The sequence below is a fragment of the Ictidomys tridecemlineatus genome, chromosome Y (genome assembly GCF_052094955.1).
Source record: "Ictidomys tridecemlineatus isolate mIctTri1 chromosome Y, mIctTri1.hap1, whole genome shotgun sequence".
In the NCBI taxonomy this organism is placed as follows: Eukaryota; Metazoa; Chordata; class Mammalia; order Rodentia; family Sciuridae; genus Ictidomys; species Ictidomys tridecemlineatus.
In genome coordinates, this window is record NC_135494.1 from 17,655,724 (window position 1) to 17,666,605 (window position 10,882).

The window sequence follows — 10,882 nt, forward strand, 5'->3', positions numbered from 1 at the left end:
TGCATGTATGTGAATAGAGATTTAGCGTCTCTCTCTGCAGAATTTTCCTGGGTGTGGAGTATCCATCATGAGACTCTGGTGTCCACCTCCAGGGGAGCCATGTTGAACCACTACACCTGCTGGGTCTGAAACTCCTGACACCCCAGCAAGCACTGACACTCTCGCGCCCAGCAGCTTCCATGCCTATCATTAAAGAGTCCTAGTGTGTGTTGTGCCCTGGCTGTCAGGACCAAAGCAACTAGGGTTTGTGCCTGGTCCACACAAAAATGCAGCTGTATCCCAGACCAGAGCAGGGATATGGAAGTGCACTGGACCATTCCACCCATCTTGATGGGACTAGAGTGTGTCTGTACAAAGTCTTTTGGTCCTTATTCCCTTGTCCCTGTAGGGCATAGCAGGTTGAAGCAAACTCTTGTACCAAGATTGGACTAGAGGCTCATAGGAAGACCCCCACATGATCACATGAAGGCCTCAGGTAGCAGGGTATCAAGATGGTTCCCTTGTGTTGAGAGCTCACTTGTCTCTGATTGTCCTTGAGCACTGTCCTCTGGGTAGCTACTCCCAAATTCCCTCTCTGATGAGCTTTCTCCAACCCTGCTCAGGTGACCTGCCAGGACAGGGCTCCAGTCATCATCCGCAGGGCCTTAGATGCACACTTGCTCCAGCAGGAGGACCCAGAAAACTACGAGTTTCTGCAAATTCTCTCAAACCATCAGAGTAAGTGGAACCATCAGAGGGTAGGGAGCAGTGAGTCACAGTGGCCTCACGATAACTGGGAGCCAAAACACAGTGTGCATTGACTCAGTGCCCAGGATGAGTATGGTAGGACTTGTGCATAAAACAAAGTGTAATGATGGGGCATCAATCTGCAGGTTCTTCATGTTCCCCAGGGGCTGTGGACCTGCCTATCATGTGTTCTTTCCTTGGCCTGAGGAGGCATTGCAAAGCTATTATCCACAAGGGGCCAAGAAGAGAGGCTTCTTTGTCTTGTGTCAAAGAAGACAGACAACCACAGGGTGCCTACTTTGGCGACCTTTCCTGACCTAGTTGAGTACATGAGAAAAGCAGTTCAATGAAGAATCATTTCTGGTTTCCAATCTATCTATTCATTGCAAACTGAGTCCACTTAGGACAAGAGGCCATTTCTAGAGAGAAGAGTGTGGTAAAATAGAACCCTTCACAGCTTGTAAACTCTTCTTGGAGAGAGAGAGAGAGAGAGAGAGAGAGAGAGAGAGAGAGAGAGAGAGATACAGAGAGAGAGAGAGAGAGAGAGAGAGAGAGAGAGAGAGAGAGAGAAGAAAGAGAGAGAGAGAGAGAGAGAGAAAGAAGAAGAAGAAAGGAGGAGGAGGAGGACGAGGAGGAGGAGGACAAGGATGAGGAGGACGAGGAGAAGAAGGACATGGAGGAGGAGAAGGAGGAGTAGAAAAATGAAAATAAGTTGAAGGAGGAGACCATGAATAAGAAGGTCAAGATGACTTTAAGAAGAAGCATGAGGAGAAGATGAAGAAGAACAAGAACAAGAAGGAGAAACACAAGCCGAACAAGAAGTATAACAATAAATTGATTAAAAATGTGAATGAGAATTATACTCATGAGGAGAAAATGCAGAAGTGGGGAACTCAAGAGAAATATATATCTCTGGATGGCACAGCCCTGCTGTGGACATCCTCCACCTATGCTCAACACACCTCCAAACCATACCCCTCCAATTAGTGTAGCCCTGTATGAGTGGATGAATCCACTGGCAAGGTGGAGGCACCCACCATCAAGTGCTCTTCCCCAAACCCACCTGTGATCATTGCTGCAGTGGGGAGAAAACCTTCAACACATGAGTCTTAGGGGATCAATCCAGATACAAAGTCTAGCTGTTTCGCTTTGGTGGGTCCAGCGTGAACTAAGAGGGTCTGGGGTACAAGGGGCTATTTCCTTGAAAGGTGTTCCTGTAGTGGACCTTCTGTGCATAGAGGGTCCTCAGGGAGGAATCAGTGGGGAGTCTTTGGTGGAACAGTAGCTGGATTCAGGGGCTCTCAGGTATGTGTGTGAGACCTGAGCTGGCAGAGGCTCTCAGTTGTGGGGGATGTTGGGTAGTGTATTCCTTGTCACCTACCACGCCTCTGCCCCTGCCTCTCCAGAGCTGAGGATCCCTGCAGATGGAAACGTATATTACGCCCTGGATGGCAGAGTGGATTATAACTTTCTTCTTCGGGAAACAGCTGCCAGCAAGTTGTTTAAAGTCAAGCCAAAGGACGTAAACAGCCACCTTCTTCAGTCTTTACTCCTGGTGCCACTCCACATCCTCCAAGGGGACAAGAACCTCAGGTTCTGGATGGATGTTGTAGAATGCCCACAGAGCCAATGCCAGGCTGGGTGGGGTGCAGGTGCTGGGCTTTGCTGATGTTGTCATCCCCCACAGTTCTTGGAGCCTTCTGTGGCAGTGGCATCCAGGATCCCAGCAGCTGTGAGCAGCAGCTCTGCAGTGGCTGCAGGACCATTGCCCCAGGCCACCCAAAGCAATGAGTGGTGCATGAGAAAAGTCACCAGTAGCAGCTCCTCACTGCTTCACTCCAGCGAGCAGGTGGAAGACAGCCGCTTTGTCCACGTCCTCCTAGAGGGACAGAGCCTGAGGGAGACAAAGCGCATTCTGGTAAGCCTGATTGCAGGGCTGCCTCCTGGGTGTCCACACAGTGGAAGGCAGGAGACACAGCTAACCCTGGGGCTGTGGTGGGAAATTAAGAAGAGAGAGGTCAGTCTTAAGGGCTTGACCTGAGGGGGGAGAGCCTCAGCATGCCCAGCTGCAGCGGTGAGTGGGCCTGTGTATTGTGGGTGTGGCAGGCCAGAAGTGCAGACGGACAGATGAAGGCGTCTGCTGTGGACAGATGAAGGCAGAGATGTGTCCAGGGTGCAGGCTGCAGTGCCTAGAACTTGGTATTCTCAATGAGTGAGGTTGGAGCAGAGGAGCTGGCAGTGACTTGTCACATGTGTAGGAGGGGGTGTGTTCCTGGTAGCAGGGAAGAGAACCTCCTTAGCATGACTAGGTGTGGAAATTTGGGGTCGGGATCACCTGGGGGGTCATGCCACAGCTTCGGAATGTCAGCCTTTGCATGTAAGTAAATACAGAACTATAGGGGTTCTTGGCAGAATTTCTATGGATGTGCAGTAGACACGCTAATGCTGCAGGTGTCCAGCTGCAGAGGAGACATGTTCAGTGACTGCCAGTGCTGAGTCAAGTACATCATTAGAACCAGACCCGCACCGAGCTTCCAGAGCCCAGGGCCTCTCCAGGCTATCATGAAGCACTCAAGTGCACACTCTTGTATCTGAGTCTGTTTTGTGTAGTGGCAGTCAGGACCAAAATTTTCAGTGCATCTGCCTCTTCCACCCACAAAGGCAGCCTGCATCCCAGAGCACACTTGGTGCGCAGATCCCTGGCCCATTGCTGTCATCTCAGTGAGATGAGAGTGTGTCTGTGCATAGGTAGTTTGGTCCTTTGACCTGAGTGAAATGTGGCTCCCCAGGGGGAGGGGAGATGGCAGGTACAGGCAGATATTTGTACCAGGATTGTTCTAGTAGCACGTTGCAAGAACCCAGGGGGTATATGGAGGCCACACTCAGGTAGCAGGATAACAAGATTGTGCCCTTGTATATGTAGCTAACTTTTCTCCTGAATGTTTGACCACAGTCTTCTGGGTAGCTCCTCTAAAAGCCATTCTCTGATGACATTTGTCCCACCCTGATCTAGGTGACGTGTCAGGAGAGGGTGACAAGCCTCATCCGCAGGGCCTTGGACCAAAATTTGTTGCAGCATGAGGATGTGGACAACTTTGAGCTGCTGAGAATGATGTCTCTGCATGAGAGTAAGTCGGACAATCAGACAGTGGGGAGACATGATCCACAGTGGGCTCAGGATAACTCACAGCCAAGAGAAAGTGGGCCTTGGCCCTAAAATAGCCAGAGTGTGGTGGGCCTGGTGCAGGAAACCAAGTGCAGTGATGGGCGTGTCCAATGTGGAGGTGTTCAGTGCGGCCCCAGGGGGCTGCTGGACCTCCCTAAACGTGTTCTCCCCTGGACCTGGTCTGGCAATGCAAAGCTAATATCGATGAGGGCAAGGCAGAGAGAGGCTCAATCCATCATCAGTTTGGTTTATGGCTCACTGATAAGGATGCCTTCAAATGAAGAGGAGCAGAGCATGGGTCCTGATTGGATCAGCATTGCTATGGACGGAAGCCACACACAGGTCCCAATCCATGGCCAGGATATGAGAAGTCCTGCCTACTCAAGAATGTCAGGATTGCAGCAACTGGGAACAGGACTCAGTGAAGAGGAAGTCAAGGCCAGGGGACAGCCTGTTTGGGTTCTTTTTGGAACAATTCCAAGTCCTCTGTGCCTGGGTGCCCATCTCCTGGAGATATCAGAATGGCCAGGTTATTATTCCTTCCAGCAACAAAGAAGGGCATCTGAAGAACAGAGGCCACAATGCTGAGCTGTCCACAATGCCAGTGCTCTTTCCTTTCTTGTGAGCCCGACACTCCTAGCCTCCACCATCCCAGCCTGTCCACAGTAGAACCCACCATCTGTTGGGCACGTAAGTGAGTTTTCCCATTTTCACACACCGCCTCATTTGAGTTGGCTCTGTCTCACACATGAGGAAGACTGAGGTGCAAGGAGCAGGGCAAGGGGCAGTGTCTGCGAATCTCAGGGACTTGGGAGGCAGTGCAGGGGGATGGGGATTTCCAAACAGCCTCAGAAACTTCGGGAGACCCTTTACCCAAGTCAAAAGGCCTGGGAATGGTCTCAGTGCTTAAGTGCCTCTGGTTTTATCCCTAGTAAAAAAATAAGCCGGTCAAAAGGAATTACCAAACCGAGAATCTACAAAGGTGATTTTAGAAACAGACTTTCAACCCAAGCATCAGTTGAGAGCAGGCTCCAGACCAGGGGAGGTTTGTGTGTAACAGACATCAAAAGGGAGGACTATGGGGGGCCTGGAACCCACTAGGTGTGATGGCATCTATGCCTTATGGCAGGAGGGTGGCAGTGATGCTGGCCCTCTCTTAGATTTTGGAAACCTTGTTTTCATTGGGGAAGCTTTATGGAGGTGGAATCTATTTTAGCAATCCTGGTCCAGATGAGGTGCTGACTACCACAGGTAGAAGCCTATCCAGAATGTGGTGTGTGTTATTCAGTCTTTCCTGACTGTGACAATGACAAAGAAAGGAAGTCACTTGTCTTTGGTCTTGGTTTCACTCCTGGCCATTGATTGAGAACTGATTTCATCTTGGACTACTGAACAGAGGCTGCATCTGGGCAGAAGAGTGTGATAGATTTGAACTCCTCAGGACGCCCCACCATTGCCAGAGAAAGAAGGAGAAGGAGGAGGAGGAGAAAGAGACACTCCTGAGTGGGGAGAGGTTCACACGATAAAGAGCAGGAGGCAGAAGAAGAAAAAGAAGGAGGTGAACAGAAGGAAGGGTGGAGGGAGATACACAAGAAGAAGAACAAGAAGGAATCATGTAAGAACAGGAAAAAGACCCAGAAAGAACTACAAGAAGATGCAGGAGAGAAAGAAGAGCCAGAAGTAGAACAAGAACCAGAATAAAAGTACCAAGCAGACAGCTCCTGATGAGAAACAAGGGGAAGGAGAGCGATCCTAGAAAACAATAGAGTTCTCCAGGGCACCACCCTGCTGAAGTCCTCCCATGTCCATGCCCAACACACCTCTGATGGATACCACCTCCCCTCCGTGTATTCATCCATGAGTGGATTCATCCAGGGCAAGGGGATGAATTCGCCCACCATCCAACGCTTCCCTGAATGCCCATGTGTGAGCATGGCTGCCCTGGGGAGAAAGGCCTAAGCACAGGAGCCTTTGCCAATCCTGATGCAGATCCTAGCAGTGTCCCTTTGGCAGATCCAACCTGCACTGAGAAGTTCTGGGCCCAAGGTGCTGTTTCCATTGCCAGGTGCTCTTTTGGTTTAGAATCCTGTACATCATCTTCTCCAGGGAAGAATCACTAAGGAAGTCTTTGGTGGCACTGTAGCTGGATAGGAGGGCTCTCAATTCTGGTGCAGGCTCGCCCTGGCGGAGACTCTCAGGGGTTGTGGGTGTTTTGTGGTATAATCCTTGAGTGCCACCTAACAATTCTCTCCACTTTGCTCTGCAGAAATCAAGGTCCCTGACCACTCACTGATGTATCTGTCCATGAATCCACAAATAAAATATTATTTCATCGTGAGGAAACGCCGCGAGGTCAAGGGAAAGGAGGTAAACACCTACCTTATTCAAGCTGTACTTGTGCTGCCATTCCACTCCCACCTGGGGAAATAAGAAGCCTGAGCACCTGGACATATGTGCTAGAAGCCCATAGAGCCAACTGACAGGCTGGGGTGGCTTTCTGTTTCTGGGTTTGCTGATGTTCCATCCCCCACAGTTCTCAGAATCAACCTGCAAGTCCTCCAGGCCGCTTGCCCACAAGCAGGTGGGAGACACCTGCTTAATTCGTGTCCACTTAGAAACACAAAGTCCAAAGATGGCCAAGACTGTTTTGGTAAGCCTGGGAGCAGGGGTGTCCCCTGGTGCTTACACCTGGGTGGGGAGCAGACACTGGTCCAATACCATGAACTACTCATGCCCTCTTGAATTTGGAGCTTCTGGATGATCAGGAGGATAGATGGGAATCAACAAGGAAGAGGTCAGTGTGAAGGGCTGGAGCTGAGATGAGGGAGAGCAGCAGCTTGTCCACCGCCATGTCTGAGGGAGTCTGTGTGTCAGGTGGCAGCATGCAGTCCAGAAGGGCAGAGGCAGGTATGGGTGACAGATGAGAACAGGCCAGGACCTAGGTTGCAGGTTCCCCTGTATGGGATGCTGGCCTCTATGGAGCAGGACACCAGTATGAGGTTCTGCATGTTCCTTGAACAAGGAGCTGAGAGGGTCTCTCTGCAGAGTCATTATGGATGTGGAGCAAGCACACTAAATGTCCAGGTAACCCAATGACCACCCTTGCCGGATGAGGTGCCCTCGTACACCCCAGCCAGCACTGAGCCTCTGGAGGCCAGGAGCTCTCATGGCTATCTTTCGTCACTCCTGTGTGTGGTCATGTTCCTGGGTCTGATTTGGGCCCTGGCAATCCAGACCAAAGCCTCTCGGTTTTGTGCCTAGGCCATTCCCAATGCCGCCTGCATCCTCGGGCAGACCTAGGATCTTGGAGGCTATTGTCCCATTCCTCCCAACTTGTGGGATGAGATTGCATCTGTATGCAGGTAGTGGGGTCCTTTCACTTGGAGAGAAGTGCAGCTCCACAAAGAGCAATGGTAGGTCCAGGAAGTCCTATGTACAAGGATTGGGCTAGTAGCCTATGTGAAGAGCCCACGCGATGAGCAGGAGGTCAGCCTCAGGTAGTAGGGTCATGGATGTTGCCCTTGTATTTAGAGTGGAGGTGCCTCCAGAATGCCCCTGCCCACTGTCCTTGAGTAGTCACTTCAAGGCCCATTTCCTGAAGGCCTGTCTCCCATGCTGCTCCAGGTGACCTGCCACGATCGGGCTCCTGTCGTCATCCGCAGGGCCCTCGAGCTACACTTGCTTACTCAGGAGAAGCCGGAGGAATATGAGCTGGGCCAAATCATGTCTCACCGTCAGAGTAAGTGGGACAATCAGATGACAGAGAGCAAGGGTCAGGATGTGGACTCAGGTCAACTCTTAGCACCAAAGAGTAGTCTCTGACCCCCAAGAACACTCCAACAGGGTGTGTTGGGCTCGTGCACAAAGCCAACTGCACTTCTGCTGGTGTAAGCTCTCCAGGTGTTTTGGTATACCCCAGTGGCTAGTGCGGCTCCCCCACCAGGTGCCCTGCCCAGGACATGAAGACGCATGCAAAGCTGACATCATTGAGGAGTGAGGAGGAAAGCCTCTTTCCAGGAGCAGTATGGTTCTGTGGTCTGAGATAGGAGTGGTTTCAGAGGAACATGGGCATGCATGGGCTAAAGATGGAACTGGCATTTTGTGGACTGAAGCAGTAGGATTGAAAGCCTTCTGTGTGACAAGAAAACCACTGCCTGGTCAGAGCATTGCCAAGATTCTAGCAAGCAGTAACAGGATGAAATTGGGAAGAAAACACAGCCTGGGAGACAGCTTGAATCATCTGTTTTTGCATAAATTCCATGGTCTTCCGCACCTGAGTCCACTAGCCAAAGAGTGATCCCAATAGCCAGGTTATGATCACTAACTAGAGTCAGATGAGGGCTTCCTGAGCACGTAGCCACAGAGCTCATCTGATAATAATGTCAGCACTTTTTCATTGGTTGGTTGGTTGGCTTTTGTGAGCCAAACACCTCAGCAGCCATTATCCCAGCCTATGTACGCTGAAGACCACCATCCCAATGAGTTCTAGGATCACTTGTCTCCTATCTTAACCTTCTGTTAGGTTAGTAGAGTCTATGGAAGAGGAAGTCTGTCTGGGGCCTTGGTAGCCTAAGAAATTCATAGCAGAGATCCCCATGTCCAACCCAGAATGGATGGAGAACAGGCTCTAGGTTAGAGGAGGGCGACAGGAAAGAGGTGTTCAGAGGAAGGAGAAGCTGGCTGTTGTATTCCCCCACTCGGGGTCATGGCACCACTGGGCCATACACCATGTCGGAGGGAAGCAGTCCCTTTGCTGGTCTTTGGAATCATTGTTCTCAGGAGGGCAGCATTTGGAATGTGGCCTCCATTCTCAGAAGCCTGGTTCACATGGAAGCAGGCTCCACCAACGCAGAAGCGTGGCTCTAATGTGGTATCCGTGCTGGTCAGCCTGTCCTCACTGTGGCCATACTTGAGAATCCTAGGCCTTTTCTCTGGGTTTCACAACTTTCTCTTTGGTTGTGCACTGAGGCTGTCCATAAAGCTCTAGTGTGTGGCAGTGGACAGCTCCTCAGCCCTTGCCACAAAGGCATAGACTGGGAGAGAGAGAACAAGGCTGGGAGAGAGGGAGAGAGAGAAAGACGGAGAGGAGAAGGAGGACCTCTACTTGGAGAATGAGGATTCAGTGGAGCCAACAGGGACAAGGTACTGTTGCCCAGGGCACACTCCTGTTTAGGTCTTCCTCCAAGCATGCTCAACCTTTCTTCCAGTCCCTCCCACCTCCCAGTAGTGTATTCATCTTGAATGAGAATTTCATGTTGACATCAGAGCACTCACCATCCAATGCTTCCTTCCAAACCCACCTGTGAAGATGGCTCATGTGGGGTCTGAATCTTCGGCACTTTTGTGGGAGATTTCAGATGCAAACCCTAGTGGTGTGCCTTGGCAGACGCAAGAGGACCTGGGATGTTTTGGAGTCCAAAGCCTTTGGTAGGAACAGACATTAGGTGTGTTGAAGTGCTCTGCCTAGTTCTTCCTCAGGGAGGACTGTGGAGGCTGTCTTGTTGGTATTGGTGCTGAATTGGAGAGCTCTCAGGTGTGTGGCTCAGTTCGTTTCTGGCACAGGCTCTCAGATGTTGGGGTGTCCCAGGGAGCACCTCCCGAGCCACCCTATTTTGTACACCCCTCTCTCCCCAGAGCTGAGGATTCCAGGGCAGGCCAACGTATTTTACGCAAAGAACCCTCACACAAAACCCAACTTCGTGCTGAGGAAAAGGAGCCTCTCCCAAAAGAAGGATGAGTGGATCCAGCCTCAACCTCCCTCTCGTCCTGCAAAGAAGGCTCCAGCCCTCCTGAGGATGCTTGCAAAACCATTCTGCTGCTGTGTGCCTGGGCGGGGCTGAGGCAGCCCAGGAATATTTTCATTGATTACTATTGGCTTCAAAGTTTGAATCTATAGTTTGCCATTGTCCTTGACCTTGTTTAGTAACACAGTTGTTACTCTATCCTGTATTTGTTGTTCCCACTAATATATTATTATTTTAAAATATATATGTTTTTGTTACCTGATCTACTGTGATGATTTGTTACCTGATCTACTGTGATGGTTTTTGATCAAAATTGTGCATTTGATGATAATGAATGCCGAGCATTTAGGAACCTGTAGACTCTAGACAATGAATGAATGTCTACTGTTGCATGGACTGGTCTGCAGAGTCCTGTAGCATTTGAGCTTGTGTGAGGGCTTCATAGGGCTTGCAAAAAGTCCAGTTCAGATGGTCCTGCATGAAGCTTAGCTCCTAGTGGTCTCCTCCACAGCATAAGGGCCAAGGAGAAACCCACTCCCACACAGAAGATGGGAAGCTACCTTATGAAGGTGATCGTAGGTGTGGGACCCTCTTGCTAGGACCCTTTTTCTATTGGGCCAAAACTGTGCTCTGAATGTGATTGCTGAGAAGAGCTTGGAATTTCCTGATTGAAACAGTTCATGCAAGCTGCTTCCACTTGCAGGAACAAAGTGTGTTCTCGTTGAGCACTTTGGGGTGTCCCAGGTTGCACTAGAGTTTGTCAGAAGCACTTGTAATGATTGGCATTCACGGTTTCACATTGAAGCCTCTGTGCCATCTCTCAACCACTGATGGCTGCAAGTGGGTATCCTGCCTTTCAATGAGTTTTCTGAAAAAGTAGGAGTTTTGAAGAACTGATCTTCTCAGCATTCCCCTTGCCTCCCCAAGTTGGGTGATGTCAATTATACAGGCTTCCTTGGGAGCACACATTTTATATTGAGCTGGAATTGGACTCTGGATGCGATTGCTGAAAATAGAAGGGGAATGGGAGAATGGAAGCTGTTTGCTGCAAGCAGTTTCAATTTGCTTTGTTGATTAACTTTGTTGTAAGTGAGCACATGCTATTTTTTTTTCCTGTGGACCTAGAAGAATTCAAAACTGCTTCTTACAGGTGACAGGCATGCTTACACATTGAAGCCTCTGTGCCATTGATAAAAAAAACCAGTTCACTCATGTGGGCACCTGCACTTCAAGTGAATGTTGTAAA

At 50.2% G+C, this 10,882-nt stretch overlaps 1 protein-coding gene across 1 annotated transcript; it reads left to right on the forward strand.

Moving 5' to 3' along the window:
- The first annotated feature begins 585 nt into the window (after positions 1–585).
- LOC144372067 (uncharacterized) lies at positions 586–9,898 on the forward strand. The gene is made up of 8 exons (XM_078035488.1): positions 586–717; positions 2,133–2,248; positions 2,414–2,644; positions 3,740–3,854; positions 6,159–6,259; positions 6,426–6,542; positions 7,517–7,631; positions 9,527–9,898. Exons 3-8 carry the CDS (start codon positions 2,525–2,527, stop codon positions 9,730–9,732), a joined length of 774 nt encoding a protein of 257 aa, XP_077891614.1. The 5' UTR covers positions 586–717; positions 2,133–2,248; positions 2,414–2,524; the 3' UTR covers positions 9,733–9,898.
- Positions 9,899–10,882: the final 984 nt, after the last annotated feature.

What these genes read in the sequence shown, in the direction of transcription:
- LOC144372067 (XM_078035488.1), top strand. Translation starts at nt 2,525, where the DNA reads ATGAGAAAAGTCACCAGTAGCAGCTCCTCACTGCTTCACTCCAGCGAG. An exon ending in AATGATGTCTCTGCATGAGA is followed by an intron (nt 3,855 to 6,158) that starts GTAAGTCGGACA and finishes TTTGCTCTGCAG; the next exon opens with AAATCAAGGTCCCTGACCAC. An exon ending in AGATGGCCAAGACTGTTTTG is followed by an intron (nt 6,543 to 7,516) that starts GTAAGCCTGGGA and finishes ATGCTGCTCCAG; the next exon opens with GTGACCTGCCACGATCGGGC.